Here is a 25,047-nt window from a genome sequence, read left to right as displayed (position 1 = left end):
TGTATGTATCTGTGAAAAGAGCCATCTCCAAATGCTGTTCTTCTGTTTTGGTTAAAAGCATTTGAAAAACAATAGGTTATCCCTGTGGTCTTCATTTAGTTTCCAAGTGCAGGAGATGATTTCCTAGAGGAAAGTTTCTATTTTCTGTCCATGAGCATTCTTAACCATCCATGGCTGGAAATTAACTCAGAGAAAAGGCTCTGGCAAAAATAATTTCTCCTGGCCTTCACGCATAACTTAGCTGCTGTCTCACCATGGTATCTCACTACCAGGTATTGTCAATACACTATATGTGGGTCTTTTCCTGCTAAAGGTTCCTGTTCCATACTTTCCATATCCAACTACTTTTCAATAAGTCTCCATATTTTCTTTGCTATTGGTTTAAATTCATTGAAATCTCAGGCCCAGTGGAAAACTCTGAGAAAGCAAAGGCTAAGTTTGAGCTCTCGTAAAAAATTGGTCCACTGTACCCACTTCTGACCTTAATGAGTAGTCCCGTGCTTAGTACTCATCTTGTATCTTCAGATTTATTTTGCTCCATTCCTGGGTTAATGCAGGTGTGATTCACTTATCTTCACAACAGCATGAGGTTACCTTGCATGAACATTCCAATTTATGTTGCTTTCTGAATATATTATGAAATTAGGCCAATTCGCTTAAAAAAGGTGAACGTATCTTTGGTTTTTCTGGAGAATGCTGCTTTTATTGCCCTTGTGGCTTTTACCAAGTCAAACTACTACCAGAAAAAGTTTAAGGATTCTATTTGTTCTATGCCTCCACCCATCTACTGAGACTCATTTTCCTTTTCAGTTAGGTTTCTGTTCACTAATGTTAAAGTCTTCTATATTTACTTCTTTCTTTGTCTTTTTTTTCTTTTCTGTTGGGTCGTAGGGCTTGAACTCAGCCTGGGTGCTGTCCCTGAGCTCTTCAGCTCAAGGCTACCTCCCTACCATTGAGCCAAGCCCCAGGGCTTTTCTAGAGGTTAACTGGAGATAAGAGTCTCAGGTCCTTTTGTGCCTGGTTGGCTTTGAACCTTGATCCTCAGATCTCAGCCTGCTGAGTAGTTAGGATTACAGGCGTGAGCCACCACACCACACCTGGCTTTCTTTTTTCTTCTTGAAGGTGGTTACTCAGCTATTTGGCTCCTATTTTTACTGGCTTACTTTTTTAATCTATTGATTGGATGAAATTCTTTAAAAATATTCTGGATATTAAACTTTCAACAGTGACAAATAAATTACAAATATCTTTACTACTCTGCAGCTTGTACTTGAGTGTCTCACCGTATATTTCTTTGAATAGAAGTTCTCAATATTAATGAAGTTAAATATTTTCATTTATAATTTGTACTTTCTCAGTCATGTTTAAAGAAGCTTTTCCTCCTCCACAGGTATAAATATGTATGCTCATTTTCTTTTAAAATTGTTTTAAATGCCCCATCAAAATTTTCTATCCACCTGGAATTGATTCTTGTGTATGTTATGAAGTACAGGTTCAATTTTATTTTTAAACAAAAATCTTTACCATACAGATGAGTCTTTGTCCAGCATGTCACTTTCCAATTTATTTCTATTATTGTTATGATTTAAAATTTTCCCTCTCTTGATATTTGCAAGACATTTGAAAAATCTTAATACTTCATATCATCAATTTTATGTGAAATTTCTGATGCCTTGCTACTTATTCATCATTATTTTTTCTTCTGTAACAGGCTATCTATCTGGGATCTTTGTGTATATGTGTCTGTGCATGTATGTGAGTGTGTGTGCATATGTGCACATACATGTGTTCAGGTGTGTGCGTGCATGTGCTGGTATTGGACTTGAGCTTTGAGCCTTGCACTCTCACTAGGCTTCTTTGCTCATTGCTCGTGTTCTATCATTTAGGCCATGTTTTACCTTTGGCTTTTTGCTGGTCAACTGTAGATAAATGTCTCATGGATCTGTGCACCTGGGCTGGCTTTGGCTCAGGTTCCTCAGATCTTGGCTTCCTGAGTAGCTAGGGTGACAGGTATGAACCATCTGTGCCTGGCTCTGAGATCATTTTTATTCTTAAATCTTTTGGAATTTCCATCAGTAAGTATCTGATGGGATCAAACTTTATTCTCTGTTTGCCTGAAGATATATTTATTTTATTCTTTATCCTTTAATTTCCCACTGATGAATAAAAATGATACATATATATGTAAGAGATAAAGTGTGATATTTTTCTCTATATATAAAACACTCAATGTTCAAATCAGTGTTATCAGCATTTGTGCCGGGAAAGCTCAATGTACTCCCTTCTAGTTATGTTGAGATACAAAATTCATTGTAAGGCTATTGTGTTGCAGAACACTAGATCTTAGTCTTATCTAGCTGTATTTCCCATATTTGTAACTCTTCTCTTATTCTCCCATCCTCTTCTCTACCCTCCTCTCTTTTTCTCCTCTCGTCTCTCTGTGATCCCTCTTGTCTGTCTTTCACTTTCATAGTCCCCTGGTAGCTGCTGTTCTCTTCTTGTTCTATAGGGTCAATTCTGTAGACTGGCATGTAAGGAATAACATGCCCCTTGATATACTTCCTTTATTCCTCTTTATATACTGCCTTCCAGTTCTATCCAAGCTGCTGAGCATTGCAGAATTTCATTTACTCTTATATTGGACAGTATTTCATGTTTATATATTGTACTATCTCAATCTACTCATCTGATCATGGACAAATTGCTTCCGTTTCCTAGTACTGTGAGAAATGCTATCATAAGCAGGGCTACAGGTTTATCTTTGGAATACTGATTACTCATATATATACCTATGTATACCTAGGTATATATGTAATTAATGCATATATATGGGTCATATGTCTCAGCTAATACTTTAGCACTACTATGCTGACAGCCTAGGTTTTTCACTGGTTATTTTGAAGACAGAGATTCCTGAAGTTTTCTGCTCAATCCAGCTTTTAATTGTCATCCTCTGGATTTTAGTCTCCTGGGTAGCTATAATTATAGCATGATCCATTGATGCCTGACCAACTCTGGCTGTTATTTTATGATCATCTCTTTGGACTCCTGTAGAAGAGGATTAACTTTAACTTGTGTCGGTTAAAATTTGTCGGGCTTCTTCAAACGAGAGCTTGCAAGTTTTAAGTATTGTTCACAAATTCAGAGCCTTCTTCTTAAATATTGTTTTTACCTCGTTTTTCTTATCATTTTTTTCTAAATCTGTTTAGATTCTGACATTCACTGGTTCTTTATTTCCTCCCTCCCTCTTCTTCTTTTCCCTGCCCTCACTTTCATTTTGCTTCTTATTGTCTCTTTCTACTGCCTTGGGAAAATTTCTTCAGAGTAGTTCTGTACTTACTTTCATTTAGCTTTTACATCTCTTTTTACCTTTTATATCTCTTTTGTAATGAAAACCACTCAGACTTAAGATATGATGTAAGTGAATATCTGTGCTTTCTAGTACTTTGAGAGGGTGACTTTATTATTCATTCTTGGATTTCTTTTTAAATTAGCATCTCTTGTTAGCTGACCCAGCATTTGTCTTGCTACCCTAGTGACTGTGACATGGCAGAAGGCTTACTCTCAGAACAGACAGTGTATCAAAGTGATGACTACTTTTAGATTATTGTGCCGGCTTACAGACCCACTTACTTTCAGATTAGAGTACTTCATATACTTGACAGTTCACTTCAATATTTTGATTTGTTTTTTTTATGAATATTTAGCAGAAATTGTAAATGTTTTAAGAGATGGTCAATCAGAATGTTTAATCCCCAGTACTACAGAAGTTGGGCACGGTTTTCTTGAAATAATCATTTATTTAGATTTCCCAGGGATTCCTATGATGTTTTTCTAAAAGCTCCTTCTGCAATCGGTGCTATGTAATTAGTCACTGGTTTTCATAATAGGAACTGCGTGCATTTGCTCACACCAACACACCTGATATGAGGTTTTGGATTCCCTCTCACTTCACAATTGAGCTTCACTTTTTTCTCCTCAGAATCCAAAGGGAACATCACATGACTTGGTTCTTGAACAAAAACAGGACCATGAAGCGTGTAGTCATCTGAAACGAGAAGAGAAAATGTGCAAAATAAATCACATTTCCCAAACAGAAGCCATGATGGGCTAAAGTACCACAATAGACACAAACCAACACCCCCCCCCCACTCCACCACACAAAATACAGAGCTGTGCATTTACTGTCAGAGCTCCTTATAATATTTCCCAATAAAGAATGACTTCAGGTAGGCTATGATGAAATGAAGTCTTGGCTGTCTCCTTTCTGACTAGTCACTTTGGTGATCAGGTCCCAGCCAGAATGGCTGGCCACTCCCCTTCCTTCTCTGAGTCTATTTGTTCAACTCTCTTTAACTCCTCCCATTTACTTAGTTTACACTTTAGACCTCCAATTTCTCTTTGGTGCGGCTATCACTGTAGAAAGTTGTGTAATGTCATCATATTAACATTCTAAGCTCTGTATCTGAAAATGTAATTGGAACTAGGCAATGATCATTTAAAAAATTTGTTAGTATGAAATATATAACATATAATATATATAAATATTTATATAAATATATAATAGATATATAGCACTATTATAATACCTTTAGTATAGAATCATATTTATATAATGGTTTAAAGTAGCTTATATATTATATGATATTGTTTTATATTTATTATAGTATTGTATATTGTTCTATGTTCTATACAAACACATATACAAACATAAATATATATATATAATTTTATGCAGTCTGGATTTAAAAGTTAACTATAGCAAAGTTTCTATATTTTCTACACCCTCTAAGGGCCCATGCATGTCTGACTGCCATACATACCAGGGATGGAAGAAAATGAACCAACCAAGCTGATGTGAAGATCAAGATGATCAAGATCAAAGGATCAAGACCATTTCTGTTTTTTTTTTTTCAAAGCAAAGAAGCAAGGGTCGTTTATTATGAATTCAAACTCAGTCACGATTTCGAACTCGGACCTCCACATACCTGTAGCCAGCAACGCTGAGAGCCCCAAACAGGTTTGTCACAGCTTTTATACAAACAAGTTTTAGGGGAATTCCATAGTTACAATCACCTGATTAGCTGTTTGGTAACTTCAAACCACTGGTTGCTTCAAGACTGGTCAGAGCTCAGGTGTCTAACCACTGAGCATTGTTCTGTTGCCTCCTGGGGTTCAAGTCCAGGCTAGTTCTGGGAACATGTTTTTGATTCCTAGTAAATGGGCCCTGAGCAAGGGGGGGAGAGGGTCATTCCCAGAACATGGGACAATCTTGGCACAACAAGGATCAAAGTTCAACGCCAACCTGGGCTTTAAAGATTGTGTAAGTGTTATACTCTTTCCAGACTCATTGATCCCATACATTGGGAATATTATGTCAAGACCATTTCTTTTCAAACTTATAATTCAGACTTAGGAACAAACCAAAACCCTTCAAGTTAAAGTTGGGACAGAAGAAGGCATGAGATGAGAAACTAACCAAATAGAATTTTAGCCTATTACAGTAAATTGGGAGTGGTTCAGGACCTTGGTGTGACAGACAGAAAGAGGAACCAGAAGGGGCCGGGAGTTTTGCCTAGTGGTTAAGGTGCTTGCCTAGCATGCATGAAGACCCGGGTTCGATTCCTTAGCACCACATACATAGAAACAAGCCGGAAGTGGTGCTGAGGCTCAAGTGGTAGAGCTCTCGCCTTGAGAAAGTCCAAGGACAGGGCTCAGGCCCTGAGCTCAAGCCCAGGACTGGTAAAAAAAAAAAAAAAAAAAAAAAAAAGAACCAGAAGGGCCAGGAACTATGGCCCATCAACTACTAAGTCATCCACATAAGTTAAAAAATGGTTAAGAAGTGGTGCTGTGGCTCAAATGGTAGTGCACTGGTCTTGAGCAGAAGAGCTCAGGGACAGGAGCCAGGCCCAGAGTTCAAGCCTCATGACTAAAAAAAGGTGGCTAAGGTCTAAGGATTGTGGTTCAAAGCCAGTCCAAGGAAGGAAAATATGAAACCCTTATCTCCTATTTATCACACACATACAAGAAAAGCCAGAAGTGGGAGAGAGCCATCCTTGAGCCATAAAGCTCAGAGATAGAACCAAGCCTTGAATTCAAGCCCCAGGACTATCACCAAAAAAAAATGTACCATCACAAACTTCTTTCCTAGTTCTATACATAAAATTCTAATTCAGTAAGAGAATTAAACCAAGAAAATAGAATCTATGAAAGCAAACAAATAAAAGCCCAGAATAAAAGCACCCAAATGTGAAGTTTTTCAAATATTGGTGGACTGAATCCATTTATTGCAGAATCCAGCTATTTACATTTCAGATTTTCAACAATTAAGCAGATATTTTCAAAACAAATTTAGATTACCGTTCAAGGGTTAGTTCATTCCAACTGTGAAGAAATGAGTACATTTTTGGCACATCTACTTAAATGAAAAAATGTTCTTTTCATCAAGATCACTAACATAGCTGTGAGTTGGGTAGATTTTTCTCTAAGAGAGAAATATTTCCATTGTTGCTTTCCAATTCTAGAATTATGTATGTGTGTATATATAATATCAATCATCTCAATTCATTGGTGCTCCCTGATTTGAATTTCATACTGAAATATAGTCTATTACTAGTAATTCCAAATAAGAATAAAACACAATAATGATTACCCAGAATGCAGCTGGAAGCTCTGGATTAACATCTGTACTATTTCTCAATGTAGCCCTGCCATATTTAAATAACAAAAGGGATATTTTTTCTGTGTATTTTGTAACAAGAATTGATAATAATGATGCTCTGCCTTAGCTATAAATAACACAGTCCATCTAAAGTTTTATTTTCTCTTGGTTAACCGAGCTCACTGCTTGAAAATTAACATTAACATAAAAGAAGAGATATTTCAGTTCTCATCTGAGGAAATCCACAGCCCTTCATGCTCAAGCTCTTTAGTTTCACACAGATTGTGGGGACAGATTTTTAGAAAGTTTAGCAGTCCAGGTGTAGAAAACAGATATCCTAGCTTTTAAACCTTTAGACTTGGGTTACACATAATTTTGAGAAAAGGAGTTACTTTATTTTGCCAAAACCTTGAGGTTCCTACAGAGAGAAACAAGGTCTGGGAGAGGCACCTTAGCATGTATGTTATCAAGAGTTCTAGGCACAGAGTGACTGTCGCGTGTCCTAGAGGCATATGCAAAATCCTATGCTCACCTTACCCTCCAAGCCTTAGCTTTGTAACTTGCCGTATAGAACTCAAAGAATGGTTTTCAGTCTAAAGGGTTAAAGGACTATTTCAGAAAACAGTAGGGAATTCAACAGCTAAATATGTCTCAAAGTTAGAATGTAGATCATGTGAATTTAAATCATAGCATATCTGTTTTAGTAAACCCCACTCAGATAAAGTGTACTTGAAGAATCTGGCATCCAGGAACCTGTACTTGAATCAAATCCTCTAGAGTCTGTCTCTCTTTGTTTCTATCTCCATCTCTCTATCTCTGTCTCTGTTTCTCTGTCTCGTTTTTTCTCTCACACTTCCTTCCTTTCCTTTTTCCTCTCCCTCCTCCTCTCTCTTTCATTGTCTTTCTGTGTTTCCAGCTATCTGTCTGCCTTTCCTTTCGCCTCCCTCCCTCTGCTTCTATTTTTCCTTCTTCTGTGCACTGCTTGAACTCATGGCCTGGGCACTGTCCCTTAGCTTTTCTGCTCAAAGCTGGCACTCTATACAGCTCTACTTTCAGCTTTTTCCTGTCTAAATGGATAAAGCCATGTGGGCTTTCCTGCCCAGGCTCAGCTTCAAACCAAGATACTCAAGATCTCAGACTCCTGAGTACCTAGGAACCCAGGCACCCAGCTATCTCTGCATCCTTCTTTTTCACAATCCAGTTTGAGAACTGCAGCCCCTCATCTTTCTGTTCCTAGCTCTTTATTTCCCCAAAACAGGCCATTAGGTAACACTGGCATTAGGTTCCCTTTTAGACTTCTTTTATTTCGGGGGAGGGGAGGACCAAGTCTAATCTTTGCTTAATCACATGTAGAGATGTTATTTCAGAATATGTTTGACCCCTGGAATGGAAGGGGAGCATGCAAGCAGTGAAAGTGATGAAACTAACCCCACAAAGGAAACAGCTGGCTGGAGTATGGAGATACTTATCTATAAGCCCACCACTGGGAACATAGAAGGATTCCAAGTTCAAAGCCAGCTTAAGGCTATATGAGGATGGCTCCCCCCTAAGCTTTAGATCATGATAACCTCCCCAGAAAAGGAGATGAAAATGAAGGAACACACACACACACACACACACACACACACACACACACACACACACACACACAAAGAAAAAGATCACCTTGTAAAATGATAGGTATCAACTCTCCCTTGGAGCATTCAGAGTTGACATCTAGAAGCGAAGCATGAGCCCTCCCCAGGGGCTGCGCTGAGGTGATGAACAGGGAGACCCCTGTCCTTCCCTCACTCCATTATGACTTATCCTCAGTGGGGGTACACCGTACTCCCGCGATAACCACTGCTTCTCATTTATAGGAAATGAACCTGTTATTATTTACATGACAGAATGTTAGAACGGGTGTTTTCTTTTTCATAGTTGGGGTTTCCTCCCCTTCCAGCAAAAAAGTTACCCCAGAGCACTAATGCCTTGGAGAAGTTTGGGACTGGATTCACATGGTCAAACATCTCTTTCCTGAACCTCATCATTGAGAAGAAAATGGACAGCCCAGACTCAAGTTTTATATGTTTGAGATTATAGTTGTGAAGCTTTCATCCTGGGAGATTTGGTGTAGGTCCTGATGCTTCTAGAACATGATTAGCTGGTTCTTCTCCTTGTCTGAATAAACTACCCCTTTGTAAAGAGATAAGAGACAGAGAGAGAGAGAGAAAAGGGATTAGGGGGGATTTGACATCCAGAAACTAAGAAACTTATTTAAGTTAAAGGTCAGCTTACATTGCAGACACCCTTTCTCTCCCTTTGTTTCATCAAATATTGAAAATGATTGGAAACTAATACTTGTGGCCAGTGGGTCTGGAATTTTTCTTTTTCTTTCCTTCATTTGATCCTGAACTTCCCCAAGTCTAGCTTTTTTGAGGAGAAGCAAAATCAATTTGTTTGTGAATGAATATCTTTCTGCAACTTTCTGTAAGCCTTTCAGAAATAAAATGGAGTCCCAGGGCTAATCGAAAATTGTAGATTACAAAATGTGATATGTAGAAACACAGAACTTAGAGAAGATATGATTTGATCACAAATGTATTTTTCCAGATTAAATTATATCTATAATAGGAACAAAAATTACATATACAGAAAGAGAGAGAGAGAAGTGACCCTGTCATGAAAGCAATAATAAGGCATGCCACTAGAACTAGACACTACATAATTTATTTGCAATTTGATGATTTCAATGGTCTACATTTTTACTTCTAATTAATCTGGCCCATTTCATCATATTCATCAACTCCCCTCCCAGATATGCATCATGTTTGATGAAGAGGTTTCCCACAAGCACCAGAGGGGTAAAATACCTGCCATGTTTGGGGATAAGTAGATTAAACCTAAGACTAAATCTCAGGTGAGAATTAACTCAAAGGAGAAAGGCAGAGAACCAAGTATCATCTCCACAAGAACAAGTTCAGAGAAAAATTGGGACTGAGGTAAAAGGTCAGGAGGTAATACTTATGAAGCACCAAGCTGGAGGAGAGTTCTGGGGAAAATGCTCTGGTGCCAAGTGTAATAATTTATTTATTTTTAATAGGGCTTCTGTGAGTAATCCCAGAAGTAGCTGAAGTAGGGGAGCAAAAGCATTAACGGGGCTGAATCCAATCAGGAAACTAGCCTAATCTCAGGATAAACATTTCCCAGATGGTACTTACTGAAAAACAAACAAACAAACAAATAAATAAAATTGGGAAGGGAGTAAACAAATTCTTTCTTCACTTTCATGGAGACACTCCTTATATGAACCTATCTTAGCAAAAGAGGAGGACATTATGTTAAGAGGCAGATTCTTGGACCCTTTCTGGCATTTTGGCAAGTTGCTGGGTTGCTCTCTGTGCCTTCATAAGTTTGCAAACTAGTACTTTAACTTCTAAAGCTGAGCGTGGACAAGTTGCAGCACTAACCTTGCAAGATCACAATGGAAAACACACACACACACACACACACACACACACACACACACTGAATCTCTCTAGCATCTGTGCTAGGTCACTGCGATAAAGAATGCATTTGGCCACCACCCCTTGGGGACAATGTGTTTCTATTTTTCTTTTCTTTTCTTTTTTCTTTCTGGAATTGTATCTTTCTGTTGCCAAGTCAGGGACTCAGTTCTCTTGGGAACGCACAACAGAAATGCAATGCCACGATTTACTCTTAGAAGTCTAAAAAATCTCACATTCTATTCCACTTACAATCCAGGTGTTGCACCTGAGGGTTGTTCAACTACTTCACCCTGATGGCAGCCATGAAAGCACTGCCATAATAGCCCAGAATCTAGGGCGGATCCTCCTACAACAGCAACGAGGATGCTCCATTAAACACCTGGTCTCGAGAAGAAAGACTTCAATGCCAATCATCTCCATGTGAAAGTAAAGTCAGGACAGCCATTGGAGAACACAAAAGTTTCCATATAAGCTTAGAGGATCAATCAGGGAAGAATGGCTAGGTTGAGGTGAGAATGCTATGTGGGTCACATCTGGAGTATAGCTTCCTGCATGCACTCAAGGACACTTGTGTGCACCTGGAGGGCTGCCATGTTGTATCATTTTTCTGTTATTTAACTGGCTATTAGCACCAACACTTTGTTGGGGGGGGATCAGTGGGAATATTGCTTATTGGCTTGCAGAACAAAGCCACCAGGGACAAGAATGGGGGAATTTCTGCTAAGCTGTCTTGCTGGGTCTTCTCCAAGAGTGAGCCTTCTTCATGTTTCACTACGTCCTCCAAAGAGGAAACCCAATGAGGAGAACCACTACTCATTCTGCCATATTCCAGAAAGGACTCACACAGGTCCCTTTGTATTCCATTGGCTGTGAGTGTCTATGTCCTTTCTAAGGATCACGGAAATGATTCATCTTGGCTAAGAATCTGTAAAGTGGGCCACTCTTTGTGGAAATGAGTTATTCACAAAATCTACAGTCAAGCCTCTGTGGGAATCCAAAATCAAATGATAAACTGTAATGGAGATTTCCAGCATGTGCAAATTCCTCTACAATCAAATCTCTGATGGTGGAGATGGTGACTAGACAGCTGTCACACCATCATTCCAGATATGATTTAATGTTGTTTGTCTGCATTAAATAAACAGGGATGTTCAAAGTCTCCACATAAATGTCTGTGGGTGAACTATCATGCATGGAGTTTGTGCTGAATAAGTATTTTATTTGGTTGTTCGGCTGAATTGGATAGGAGTAAAACAAATATTAAAAGAGACAGCCATGCTTGCTTGAATGGAGGAAATGTTCTTTTCATTTGGTCTGGCTTGTCTTTCCCTTCCTGTAAGCCCTGCAAGTGAGCATTTTAAACTGGAAGGAAAAAGAGAAGTCTACTGATGACTGGTGTGCATTTGTAGGCACAAAGTGAAAAATAAAACTCCAGATGAGAAGTTAGCACTTTTCATATTGCATCTTTGTTCCCTGGTTAACAGCATAATATTGTGACACAATGTCATACACACCAAAGCCTTAAGCACGCATAATGCTAGGTCCTAGCAGTGGTGGTGGGATAAAGGAAGCATGGTCTATTTTTACAGGGAAAAAAAAAATCTCTGCAACATGGAAGGATTTGCAAGATTGCCAAGGAAGAACCAGAGGGTCTGGGTTAACATATCCTACCCTGACCCCAACCCTTGACCCCTGCATGAAATAAATGAGTGGGAGAAAGAAGTAGCAGGGTGATTTTGACTTTGAGCCCCAGTGATGACAACGATGATACATTTTCAACAAATGCAAATACTTTGCGGCTCATTTGGAGGCAAAAAACTGACCTGAACTGATGTGAGGCTATTTATAGGCTCGTTGTGAATATTCATGTGCTGTGCTGCAGAATTAGAAATGCGCTTGATTGTGGAGTGCTGACCCAGGCTCAGCTGGGGATGTTACATAAATACTGGGCATGTTTTGTGGGTCATCTTTCTTTGCTAAAATGAGAGAAAAGTTCTTAACTCACAAACATTTCTGACCCGAATAGTTTCTGATCACAGTTTTTGGGCCCCTTATAGAGGCTAATTTTAATATCACCCAGAGGAGATCCATTGCAAAGAAGACATCATGTCCTAATCTCATGGACTATTTATTCTATAGGGCAAGACAGATAATACCATATAATCTAGCTAACTTTATCTTTTTAATGATTTAACTTTATTTTTAGAGCATTTTTCAGGCTGGTTAAAAAAAAAAATCCCAGCGGAGGTATCCTCTGTACCTTTCTTATTGTGTGGTTTCCCTCTATTAGGCATCACTCTATTTGCTTTCATTGATGGACAATATTAATGCATTATTATTAACTGATGATGATCATAGGTTATACACACATATACATATATATATATATATTCTTTTTTATCAGTTATGGGGCTTGAAACCAGGACCTTGGTGCTGTCCCTGAGCTTTTCTTCTCAAGGCTAGTGCTCTACCACTTTGGGCCACAAACTCCATTTTTAGCTTGAGCTGGCTTTGAACTGCATCTCTCAGATCTCAGCCTCCAGGATTATGGGTGTAAGCCACTGGTACCCAAGTGCCCATATGTTATATTATGGTAACTGTCTGAGTTATACATTCTATGATATGGACAAATGTAGTATGATCCTTATTCACTATTATGATATCACAAAGACCACTGCTCTACTCTATTAGTACTCTGTAATCCATTGTAGCTAAGTTCTTTTTAATAATTTTGTATTCAGATGTATTTCTATCTACAAATACTAACTAGCACGGAGCTAGTTAGTATTACTAGCTCTATGCTGACTAGTTTTGGGTAAACATGTGGAGATAACCAACCAATGTTCCCCAGGTAAGAGGTAGTTCTTCCTGAGTGATGGCTAGGTAGGAGATAAAGATTCTGCCTCAGGGTGTTTTGCTCTTCCTCAGATTAATGAAGTGCTCCTAGTCTGAGGAGAACCATTCCTTCAGCTCTTCCAACCTAGTGGATTTGGACAGAAAGAGCTTCTGTGTCTAGGCCTGGAGAAGCAGAATACTCAGATTCAGAGCTGATAAGTTAATACTGCATTTCCTTGGTCACCATAGTTTCCACGTTGGTAACACAGGACTGTCTACTGAGGCGCTTAAGTAGGGCTTTTCTTGAAAACACAGAGGAAAAACTCATTTTTCAGTCTAGGATTGCTTAGTGGAAGAAAGCCCTCCCTCTCTCCCCATGGAAAGAACCTTAAAAGGAAGACAAAGAAAAAAAAAGAAAGCCAAAGCACAAGACAAGATGGAGATTCAATTCTGATGACTCAAAACAAGTTTTTTCCCATCAGTTTATATCCCATGATCCCTCTAATATGAGCTGACATGGCTCACCACTAAGCAAATGGAATCACAATCACCAGCTTCATCTAAATGACTCCCAACTGACATTTTGTTTATGAAAAAGTATTTGTCAATTGACACATGCTTAGTTGTTGTTTTTTTTAATTATTTTTCTTGGTGATCCTGGAATTTGAACTCAAATCTTTGGGCTTGCGTGGCAGTTTTTCTATCGCTTGAGCCATCCCATCAGACCCTTATGCTTTCCTTTCTTTTTTCAGAATAGTGTTTCATATTTTTTGCTCATGCCTGATTCAGAGCCTGAGCTATGCCTGTCATATAACTGCAATAACAGGTGTGTACCACAACCCATGTTCTTTAGAGATGAAATCTTTTCAGCTCTACTTAGGAGGCTGGGCCTAGTCTGGAAAGTCTGACAAAATCTTACCTCCAATAAACTATTCAGAAAAAGCCACAAGTGGCACGGTGGCTCAGATGGTAGAACATTAGCCCTGAACAACAAAGAGGTAAAAGACAGTACCCATGTCCTGAGTTCAAGCCCCAGGACTGGAAAATAAGAGTACACACTAGGGATAATTTCAACAAATACATTATACTATTTTAATCACCAGGTGGCTGCCAGAACAGATAAAATTCAGAGGTCTTAAATCAGATGTTAGAAATGGCTCCTTTATTCTATGAGTGAACAGAGTAGAGTGTCTTTTATTATACATCCCTGGAGGATTTATTTTTTTCATACAATCAAGAAATGGAAATGAGTCTGAAAGACTCGTGTTACCTGTTCTGTTACCAGATTTGAAGTACTCACTGCCAAGAGCTCTCCAGGCTTCTCTGTGACCTGGAAAATGAACTCACTCTTGCCCTGACTCTCTCTCTCTCTCCCAGTTTTCCACAGCCCAGAGCATCCACTTTCTCAACTAAAACAAAAGCATGACCAAAGTGTTGAGGTTGCCTTTTCTACACTCTGTCATAACTTCACGCCTTGTTGGAGACCATCTGTTTTAAGCCCTTCTGGGGTAAGATGCTGGTGTTCTTAAATCCTCAGCAACACCCTGTCATGAAAGCGGCCCCAACACAGAATGCCGCAGGCTGTACTTTCATGCTCCTCGCCTCATGGATCCACGAGTAATATTCATGAACCACTGCACCTGTCTCTCTGGCAACCACATTACCCCATTTCTGTCTTTCCTTACGAATCTCAGGTCTTTTAATTTGGCACACGCCGAGTGTACCAATATATAAGTTGGGATGTGTGAAAGGGAGGAATGTGGGAGCTGTAGATGCAAAACTGACAACATACTTCCAACAGGAAAGATCCACTAGGGCTGGATTTAGTCTGCTTCTTCTTGGGCTGTCACTTCTTTAATTGCCTTGCGTATTGTTTCTTAACCGACAGGACTGTCACTATACCCATTGTGATGATGGAAGGAGAGAAAATGAATTGGGTTGAGATGACATTTATGGCAGGATCTGGGCTCTGGGTTTAGGTCTCCGAGGCAAGACCTTGGCATCTGAACGGAACGTTGGTAAGTAAACCCAAAAGAGACTCATGTTCTGTATCACTCAGCGCCTTAAACAAGAAAGGATACACACAGCCCCCAACCCATCACTCCACGGAGGCCCAGATGTGCTCAGTGCCATATAAAGGAAGTTTTAGGAAACCACAAATCAACTTTGCCTTTTTTTTTTTTTAACTGACTGTTGATTGACTTTGGAGTTATTTGAGTTTAATCTCAGTGTCTTGTGCTTGATAGACAGGTTACTTTTCTATTTATTTTTATTCTTACTTTTAGGTTTTTTTTTTAATTGTTATAATAAAGTTGATGTACAGAGGGGTTACAGTTACAAAAGTCTGGTAGAGTACATTTCTTTTTGGATAGGTCTCTAGCCCTGACTGGCTTTAGGCTACTTTCTCGCCTCTGCTACCCGAGTAGGTGGGATCGCTGATGTGAACTACCAAGGCCAGCATTCAACTTCAGCTTTCCCTTTGTAAGCAGGTATATGCTGTGTACCCTAATCGGAGCCATGGAAAATAATATTTAGCATTTATTACATGTATAATAAGTCCAGGTTCTGAGGTAAGTAAAAATTGCTATTGTGCCTGTATAACCTACTGTACTCCTCCTTATTTGATGATGGAGAATGAAAGGACTAGAGATAAGCCTTCAGTAGGTGAGGCAGTAAAACATTGGTCTCTTGGAGAGTCGGAGCTGCTCTGATGTGAATCTGTCTCTTTATTATACACGAATGCTAGATATTATTTTCCATGGCTCTGATTACATTGCAGATGAAAATTGAACACTTTTCATAGCTCCCTAAATTCTGTCCAGTTCATTGTTGGTATCTTGGTAGAATCAATCCTCTTTTGCCCTGAAATATAGTCAGGAAGGAATGATGAAGTCACCCCCTAGGAAGGAGGATAATCTATTTTGTCAATATTTGTGTCTCAAAACTGGTTTGGCTGGCAGTAAGTGAAAGCCTCTTTCTTTTCAATAGACAGCAAGAATGGATAAATGCAATTCATTATGTGCCACACTTGTTACTTATTCTTTCAAATTACAAAGTTGTTCTTTTTGGTATTATAGTATATTGATATACAGAAGGGATATATTGTCCCAAAGTATCCTCTATAGAAAACTCTATAAAAGAAGAGATTTATAACCTTTCCAAATGACAAGCATAACATTTGCATCTAATTATTGGGCATTCTGCCTTTTTATGTCATTCTGTCATAAGGTAAAGTGGCATGCACACTGATTTGGGCAAACATAAAGCAACAATTCTTTCTGCGAAAAGATAAATGGCAGTAGAAAAATGCCTCTGACTTGAATTCACAGACATATCAAAAGAGGTAGGAAAAAAAACACTTTCTTGGCTTTATAAGACAAGGTTTTTTTTTAAAATGCATGTCCATTAAGTTGTTGGATTCTTTGAATAAGTCATCCATCTGTCCTTTTCATTTCTCTATCAAATGCTGCTCAAAATCCTTTCCCATAGACCTTGAACCATATAGAAAAAATGACCATGACTTTCTCTACTCTTCCAATGAAAGCATCTCTTTACCAGAATGTCACACTAATGAAGTGGGACATACTGAGAGAAGATAATAGAGTAGCATCTTTCATTCACTTGGCAAGTGTTTATTGAGTACCTGCTATACACTAGACTGCATTCAACACACTGAGACTAGACAGACAAGTCGACGAGCACACAGCTGTAGCAGCTTACATCCCATGTGGGTGGGGCATACACATGGGGCCGTGAGTGGGGGTGTCAGGAGCCCCCACAGGCCAGCGGAGCATCAGCAGAGGAGCAGTAGAGCTTAATGGGACTACATACCACAAGTTCTCTAACAAGGTATTTTTGCTATGTCCTACTTTTACATAACAGAAGAATGGGACCCCCCCCAAATTCCACTAGATGGCGCTCTGCTTTTCCTGGAGCTGCCATTATGCTATTTCTAATGTTTCTCCCTCCCCCCTTCCTCCCCATGTCTCTCTTGAAGGAAACAGATGGAAGTACAACATTAATTCTTAACCACATTTCTAAATAGGGTATGCCACTGTGTGTAATATTTACAGTTTAAGAGTCAGTTTAGCTGGGCGTGGTGGCTCACATCTGTAATCCTAACTAAGCAGGAGGCTGAGATCTAAGGATCAAGGGTCAAAGCCAGCTGGGGCACAAAAGGACCTGTGACTCTTATCTACAATTAACCTCTAGAAAATGGGAAGTGGGGCTTGGCTCAAGGGTAGGGCGGTACCCATGAGCTGAAGTCCTCAGGGACAATACCCAGGCCCAGGGGTATGGTGGTAGGCTTGAGCTGAAGAGCTCAGGGAAGCGCCCAGACCAAATTCAAGCTCCATGACCCACAAAAAAAAAAAAAAGAATTGGTTTACAGTGTGAACTCTGACCACAATATATGGGTTCAAATCTCTGTTCTACCTCAAGCAATTAACTTATGGCTCACAGTGTACTACTCACTTGTGATACAAAACTTGCTGTATAGCATCATGATTGCTAAGTATATGAGTTCATTTGCTTATTTATTTAATTTTTCTTTTTAAATCTCTGTTTGTGTCATGAGGCTTGAACTCAGGGTCTGGATAGTATCCCTGTCTTTTGTAGTCAAGGCTGGTGCCACAGCTCCACTTTTGGTTTTTAAGTAGATAATTAGAGAAAAGAAATTTTATGGAAATTTCTTATAATGGCAGAAATGGTAGTATAGGCTCATATAGTCTTATTTCTTTTACATACATTATTCATGTCATCATGGATGCATTTTCAGAATGCCTTTATTATATCAAATGACTCCTTCCTTTATAAAGTCTTCAGAATCATTCAATTTTCATTTTGCTATGTACATGCTATGTTTTGTTCGTTTGTGTTTGGGGGATGGGGAGGGGGTTGAAGATCAGCCTAGAGCAACAAGTAGGATTTAAAAGATAAGTGCAGGCTCACATACAAGTATGACCCATCTGGAACCTTGAAACATATTTTATTATGATATCGGCAGAGCTGACAAGTGCTGGAGTGAAGCAAAGTCTATAAAGATCCCTGAGAGCTCTGATAATGCAAGAGTGCTGGTCAAAGCAAGTAGTCCAAGAATAATGCACTTAGAAAAAAGGAATCATTCTGGGGGACTGAAATTAAGGAGTTGCAAAAATAGGCTTTGACAGTCTCAAGACACCAAAATAAGAATGAACATGGAGCTCAGAGGCCATGTGTATAGGTTTTAAATATAGGCCTATGTATGTGTGCATGTATAGATGGGTGTATGTGTGCATCAAAGGCTATGTTCAACAGTTAGAACGGCAATGCTTTATTACTTTGTGAACATTGCTATGGTATTCTGTCTCTGCTGGAATGAACAAAAGCTATAAAAATGGACTCAACAAATAAGTACTAAGTTAAAAAACCCTGATCAGTTGGGAATACAGTATTGCTTTGTTATGATACTGAATCTACCCTATTTGATGCTGACCTGTAATAGAAGATAGCAGCATAGACAATACTGGATTGATCGCAACAGAAACAACAAAAAAGAAACCCAGAAAACGAAATGGCAGAAAACATTCTTACACAGCATGCATGTCTTGCGGACAGAGGAGATGGACATATACAACATGGAAAGATACAAAGGCTGACAAATTCAAGGACTCTACAAAGGAAAGAACACGTTATTAAAATATTAAAAGAAGAAAGTAAAATTGAAGAAGTAATATGGGATTGAATAAAGAAAAGGACACATAAGAAAGTCAGAGAATATCGTTAATGACATTATGGAACCTTTGATATATGATTGGGGTGGTCCATACTGGAGATAATTTTAACATGAAAATAAATCAGAAGATACATTTTAAGAAATCTTACAAGTAAAAGAACATTACAGTAAATATATATTTAAAAGTAAATCGACTATGCAAATCTTACTAACAAGTACACCAAACAATGACAGAGAAATGTAGCCTACATTTAAGTTCACTGGGCTACATAAATAAAAAAGCTAAAAGAAAAAAATCTTTGAACCTCCAAGCAAAACATTTATAAAAATTAAAAATAGACTTATCTCAGAATCCTCAACAGCATTTCAGGCTAGACACTTGAGAGGATAAAAGTGTGATCAGAGAATTTTACACTCAAGCAAACTGCCATATGAATATAAAAAGAACTTGAATATTCCAAAGCATGCATAACTGTCATGTCAATTTCCTTTTTTTTTTTTTTTTTGCCAGTCCTGGGCTTGAGCTTGGTGTCTGAGCACTGTCCTTGGACTTTCTCAAGGCTAGAGCTCTACCACTTGAGCCTCAGCACCACTTTCATCTTTTTTCTATGTATATGATACCGAGGAAACGAATCCAGCTCTTTGTACATGTTAGGCAAGCACTCTACCACTAGGCCAAACTCTCAACCCTGTCATGTCAATTTCTCATAAGCTCTTCAGAAAGAGACCATGAGAAGGAAATTGATTGCAGCCAGGTAGCACAAAACATTATTCAAGGGGCTCTAGGAAAACTATAGTCCTGATAAATGTAGGTGTGATACTGAAACAAAAGGCAAATTGATTACACATAACAGAATGGAAATGCTGTAAACCTGATTATAAAAATCCTCCAATTATCAACATTTGGCAAGAGAGAGGACAAATAAAGTGAAAAGTACTCCACACAACACAGAATTCTCTATCTTTTATGTTCAAATGATCATTTGAAGCTACGAGCAGAACATTAAAAAGTATGAAATGAAACGCCGTGTAAAATTACATCACATTAAAAATGAGACATTGAAGGAGACAGTAGGGAGGAATTAGGAGGTGGAACTGTATTAATTAATTAAAGTAACTACTCCCATGGAAATGATTCATTTTATTAGGTAGCACTATCATCATAAATAAACAACTAGCACCAAAGATAAAAGTTTTTGCAACGGCCAACCACTAATAGAGTCACAAACTCTTATGTTGGATTTTTTTAAACAAATAATCAAAATGGGAACTGTATTAAAGTAACCATGTCACCTGAGCTTCTTTGGGCTCTGTCACATTTGCTTAGTTACAACTGACCTTTTGAGTCACAGAAATTCACTAAATTTTCAAACTAAAGAACAGAATAATTACAAGCTAGTAAAAAGAGAAAGAAAGGCAAAAAAAAAAAAACCCTTAGAAATCACGAAGAATCACAGGTCAAAGAAAAATTAATGAAAACTAAAGTATTTTTCAAGTTGTTAATACAAATGCTATACAAGACAATACTCAGGGGACATTTTAATACTCCTCATGCAATTTATATAATTAAATAAACATATGAACATGTCAATTGACAGCAAATGAAAGAGCAGCAGTCAAAAAATGGAAGGAAAGAAAATAAAGACATATCAGGAAACAGTAATGATTTAACCAATTACATCTAATTCGGAAAGGAATGTGCTTGAACCATCTTATATAAAAAGGAATAAAAGCCAAGATATGCAAAGAATAACCACTGACAGAAACATCAAAACAATTTAAAGATCATTTTTTAATTCCATGTAAAAAAGTTGTAGACTAGAAGAATAAAAATGTCTAAAGATGATCCTAAAGAAATAAAAATTCTACAGGGAACAAGTAGAAGAATAGAAAGTTGTCTAAAATCTTTGACAAAGGAATATGGACTCACAATTAACTGAGCAATTCTATGACATGTAGAAAAATTCAATGTTATTGAACACTTCAAATTAGTAAAGTAATACAGGTTTCTCATGCTTCTACTTAATCAGGATCACTTATATCAGAATCCAACAAAAATAACTTTCCTTTCTCTTTCTTTCTTCTTTGACATTGTACTGAATTTGAACAATATAAAATGCATGATAGATAAATGAAATGTGTCGCGTAGTTTCTTTGATTTCAAAGTTACCTTTTTAAAATATAATGTGATTTGTTATTGTGGGGTGCTGTGCAGAGAGGTTGTCATTTCATAACTCAGGTAATGAGTATATTCCTATTTCTGGAAAATGTCCCCCTTTGTTTACTTTTGTCCAGTTTCCCATTCCTCCAAATCTCCAGGAAGTTTTTGAAATAAATTTAAATCTCTGGAGTAATTCCCATGGGAAAAAGGTGATTTGATTGGCATTTTTTTCCCTTGAGATTACGTTCAGAACTACTAAATTTTACTCCTAGAATAGATTTAAAAAATACTCCCAAGAAACCCAGAATATAAAAGCAGACTGACATTCACATTTAAGAACAAACAAGACTATAAAATGCTAATGGATTCAAACAGAGTTCTGTGTGTAAAGTCCTGGTACTCTCAGAAAGACTCCACGAAACCTGATGCTTGAGAGAAATGAACCAAAAGATGTTTAGCTTAATTGGATCCTTTTTCTTTTTTTCTTTCTTTTTTTCCTCCCTCAGCAATTTTAATAGTGCAGAAGATTCAAGTCAAGGTCTTGAGCTTACAAAGCAATTGTGCTACCACTGGAGTTATACTCCTTGACTTGAATTAGACTTTCATTATAATCATTCTTTTTATTCTGGAGAGCCATGCATCCTCTTTGTCTTTTTTATGTTGTCTTACTGTGTAATTTCATAAAATTGATCAGGTGAAAATTGGATCAGAATTACTCAGATCTCTAGCACTCTAATTCACTCTTGTCAAGGAACAGAAACTTAACAGGCAGATTCACAATGTTGCTTCTGCAGTTAGATCTGCTTTATTCTATACACACACATATGCAACATATATACATATTATGCACAAACACATAAGGTATTTCTGTTCTGTAAGAAATTGGTAGAGTTTTAGGAATAGGACCGACAGCTTAAGAAAACTATCTCAAAGATTCCACAGCTCTTCAAAACATTGATCTAGGCTCACTTAATAATGATAATTCTGATTGATTTGAATATCGAGGTATTTGTGGATTTAGGGATATATGTCGTATGTCCCTTCTCTCTATGCAAATATTTTACTTTAAGAAAGCTATTTTGTAAAGGTCACACCTCTTTTCATTCTTATCCATTCTTTTCCTATGCCTTTAAACTACATTATATCTTTATTCTATTCCCATTTCCAACACTGGGAATAAATACAAGGCCTAGCAGGCTGTCACTGTCCTGCATTTTTCCAGACTGCCTTCTCACTGAGAATCATGACTTAACTTCTGTAGCCCAACCTTTTGTGCAGAAAAATGGATTTCATCCTCCTCTTTCATTCTCAGATTCAATTTGGGCATACTATCCAATTCTCTAAATAAAGAAAAGTTTCTCACCCCAATGCCTACCCCCTTGGCCTTGATAGTAAAAGGCTGTGCCATCTCCTAAGGCTACTTATTGATTAATCTATAGAATAATGGGAAAAACAATTTAGAGTCAATATCTAAATTTAAATCATAGCTCTTCTATTTCTAACTATGAGAGGTTGGTATAATTACACTATTTGTGTCTTGCTATTTTCTTTAAAAAATAGCAGTAGAATAGTATTTACTAATAACATTCACTGTTAGGACTGGGGGCAGAGCTCTAGTGGTAGAATGATTGCCTAGAAAGCTTGGGGTCCCATGTTCAATCCAAAATCCTTTCTAAAGGATTTTCATGAAATGTAGTTAGCAGTCAAGGGACAGGATCAGAACTGTCCCTGGGGAAGAGTAGTCATCTGTTTGAGAAGAATGATTAGTACTGTGATCACTGGATTTCTGGTATTCTACTTCTTCTTCTTCTCTCTGCTCTGAATGGGAGATGTATCTCTAATGGTAAAAGAAACAGCCAGCCTTGGCAGAGCATGGCTTCTGGTGAACACCTTGCTAAGCGCTTTCAAACACTGACTCATTTCAGTCATGAAGGAAGGAATGACTATTACCTGGATTTTTCAGATGAGGAACTGGAGACTATGAAAAAGGTCAAGTTCATTTCCCAAGATGATCAATGTGTATAAAGAATAGTGCACGTAACACCAAGATCTGGCAGAACCCACAGCCTTCCCCTCTTAGATTTATCACAGAAAAGGAAGGGTTTTCTGACCTCCTGTCATTGTTCTCTCCTAAAGTGAGCCATAAAAAAAGTATTCTCTCGAAATAAATCCTAAGTCTCTTATTCCAGAAGCCTTCCTTGTGCTTGGAGGAGAGCAATAAACACACGCAAACTCTACCAGCAATCTAAACAAACAAAACTCATCCTCGTTTACTTGCACTAGATCATATCATACCTTTCTTCCATTGTCCAGCCATAACCAATACAATGGGCCACTGTGAATAACTCTTTTTTTTTTTTTTTTTGCCAGTCCTGGGCTTGAGCTCAGGGCCTGAGCACTGTCCTTGGACTTTCTCAAGGCTAGAGCTCTACCACTTGAGCCTCAGCACCACTTCCAGCTTTTTTCTATGTATGTGTACCGAGGAATCGAACCCTGGTCTTCGTGCATGCTAGGCAAGCACTCTATCACTAGGCCAAACTCCCGGTCCCTGTACAGAATATAGTTTTACTTCTTCTACAGTGTCTCGAGTACTCATTCTTTGTGCCTCTCTGTTGCCTACAACGTACATTACTCTCATATTGATCGTGATTTGTACTAGGGATTTTCAGCCATGGTCCTGCAATGGACGAGGAGAAATATTGCTTTTAGTACTTTTTTTGATGTACTAGAATTTTATCTCTCTTTTACGAATGGTACATTGCTGGATGTTTTAGTGATGTTAATCTTCAGATACATGTCACAATGATACTTTATTCCAATGGTTATTTTTTTAATTGGAATTAATATAGTGATCTTGCAATTGGGAGGAAACTAATTTTTAAAATCACAGCCGCTTTTAGTCTATTTCCTTCTATTTTTATTTTGCAAGTCAACTACACTAATAGTTATAATAATAATAATGGTAACATGCAGAGGAATTTATGTCAAGATTTAGCAGTGATGACAAGCACATTACATATTTCTATCGAACCATCCATTCACTGCATTTAATGGCTGTATAATTTAGTAAATGTTGAAAGATGATTCATCTCTCATTAACACAGAGATGAACCATGCAGCCCTCTGATGAACTAAACCATAAATAACATTAAAATTCTTAGCTCAATGAAGGAAGGGTTGAAAAAAAGATGAGTTTTTATATGCTTGAAAATCTTTGCATTAAACAAGTAAGAGAAAGGCTTATCACCTTTGTTGGGCTTTGGACCTGTATGACAGGGTCAGTTGGATGCAAATTCTCTCAAAGGTGCCCACAAATTTTACAACTTTATTATGATCATTATCTGGTCCAAGTCTGACAATCAACAATTGCAGACCAGTTCTGTAGAAGGTAGGGGGTAGAGAGGTGGCGCTAGATGAGTAATTCTCCTGTCAAGCTCATCTTCTCTAATTTAGGGAACAGGGCTGCTGCAAATCTCCACTCTGGCCTCTTTGAGGAAATGTGCCAACTTCAAACTTCTGGATTGCTTTTTTTTTTTGAGCTTCCTTCCTTCTTCTTTCAACAGAAAACGTGGAGAATCTTGCCTACACCACGTCTATCAACTCTTGTTCAACCTGGACCCCACATACTTATTGAGTTTCTGACGTTTGTTTCCTGATTCCAACATTTAAAAGAAAAATCCAGGTTCATCATTCCCCTTAAAGAAAAAAAGTGAAGCCAGGTGCAGTGGCTCACACCTATAATCCTAGCTACTCAGGAGGCTGAGATCTACGGATCAAGGTTCAAAGCCAGCCTCAGCACAAAAGAACCTGAGACTCTTACCTCCAATTAACCTCTAGAAAACGGGGAAATGGGGTTTGGCTCAAAGGTAGGGTGGTAGCCTTGAGCTGAAGAGCTCATGGACAGGGCTCAGGCTGAGTTCAAGCCCCATGTTCCCCCCCCCACACACACACAAACAAAAAAAGTGAACCCCTGTAACACTGGGAAGCTGTCATATGAGACAGGAACTGGCTAGAATTCCATAAGCACCAGTGTCTTTGGATGAGCTATTCATTCTTCAATGTCTAGGCCAGGGCCTCTATCAACATCTCTTTTCAGCTACCTGGCCAGCTCCACTTATTACTTTCTGTGCTTGGTTCTGCTTGAAACATATTAGGTATGTATGACCCTGCATTGGCTTAAAAAAATCAA

At 38.3% G+C, this 25,047-nt stretch overlaps 1 protein-coding gene across 1 annotated transcript in view; it reads right to left on the bottom strand.

Annotated features, from left to right (window-relative positions):
* The window catches only part of Cntn4 (contactin 4), a 723,524-nt gene that overhangs the window by 259,734 nt on the left and 438,743 nt on the right, over nucleotides 1-25,047 (bottom strand). Inside the window, exon 5 of the mRNA XM_090323973.1 lies at nucleotides 3,922-4,048. Coding sequence (XP_090180099.1) covers nucleotides 3,922-4,048 — 127 coding nt within the window. The remainder of the gene's footprint in view (nucleotides 1-3,921; nucleotides 4,049-25,047) is intronic.

Source organism: Megascapheus bottae, chromosome 33 (genome assembly GCF_031878675.1).
Source record: "Megascapheus bottae isolate mThoBot1 chromosome 33, mThoBot2.hap1, whole genome shotgun sequence".
Lineage (NCBI taxonomy): Eukaryota > Metazoa > Chordata > Mammalia > Rodentia > Geomyidae > Megascapheus > Megascapheus bottae.
The sequence above is the reverse complement of the archived record's forward strand: the minus strand, read 5'-3'. Positions and strand labels throughout refer to the sequence as shown.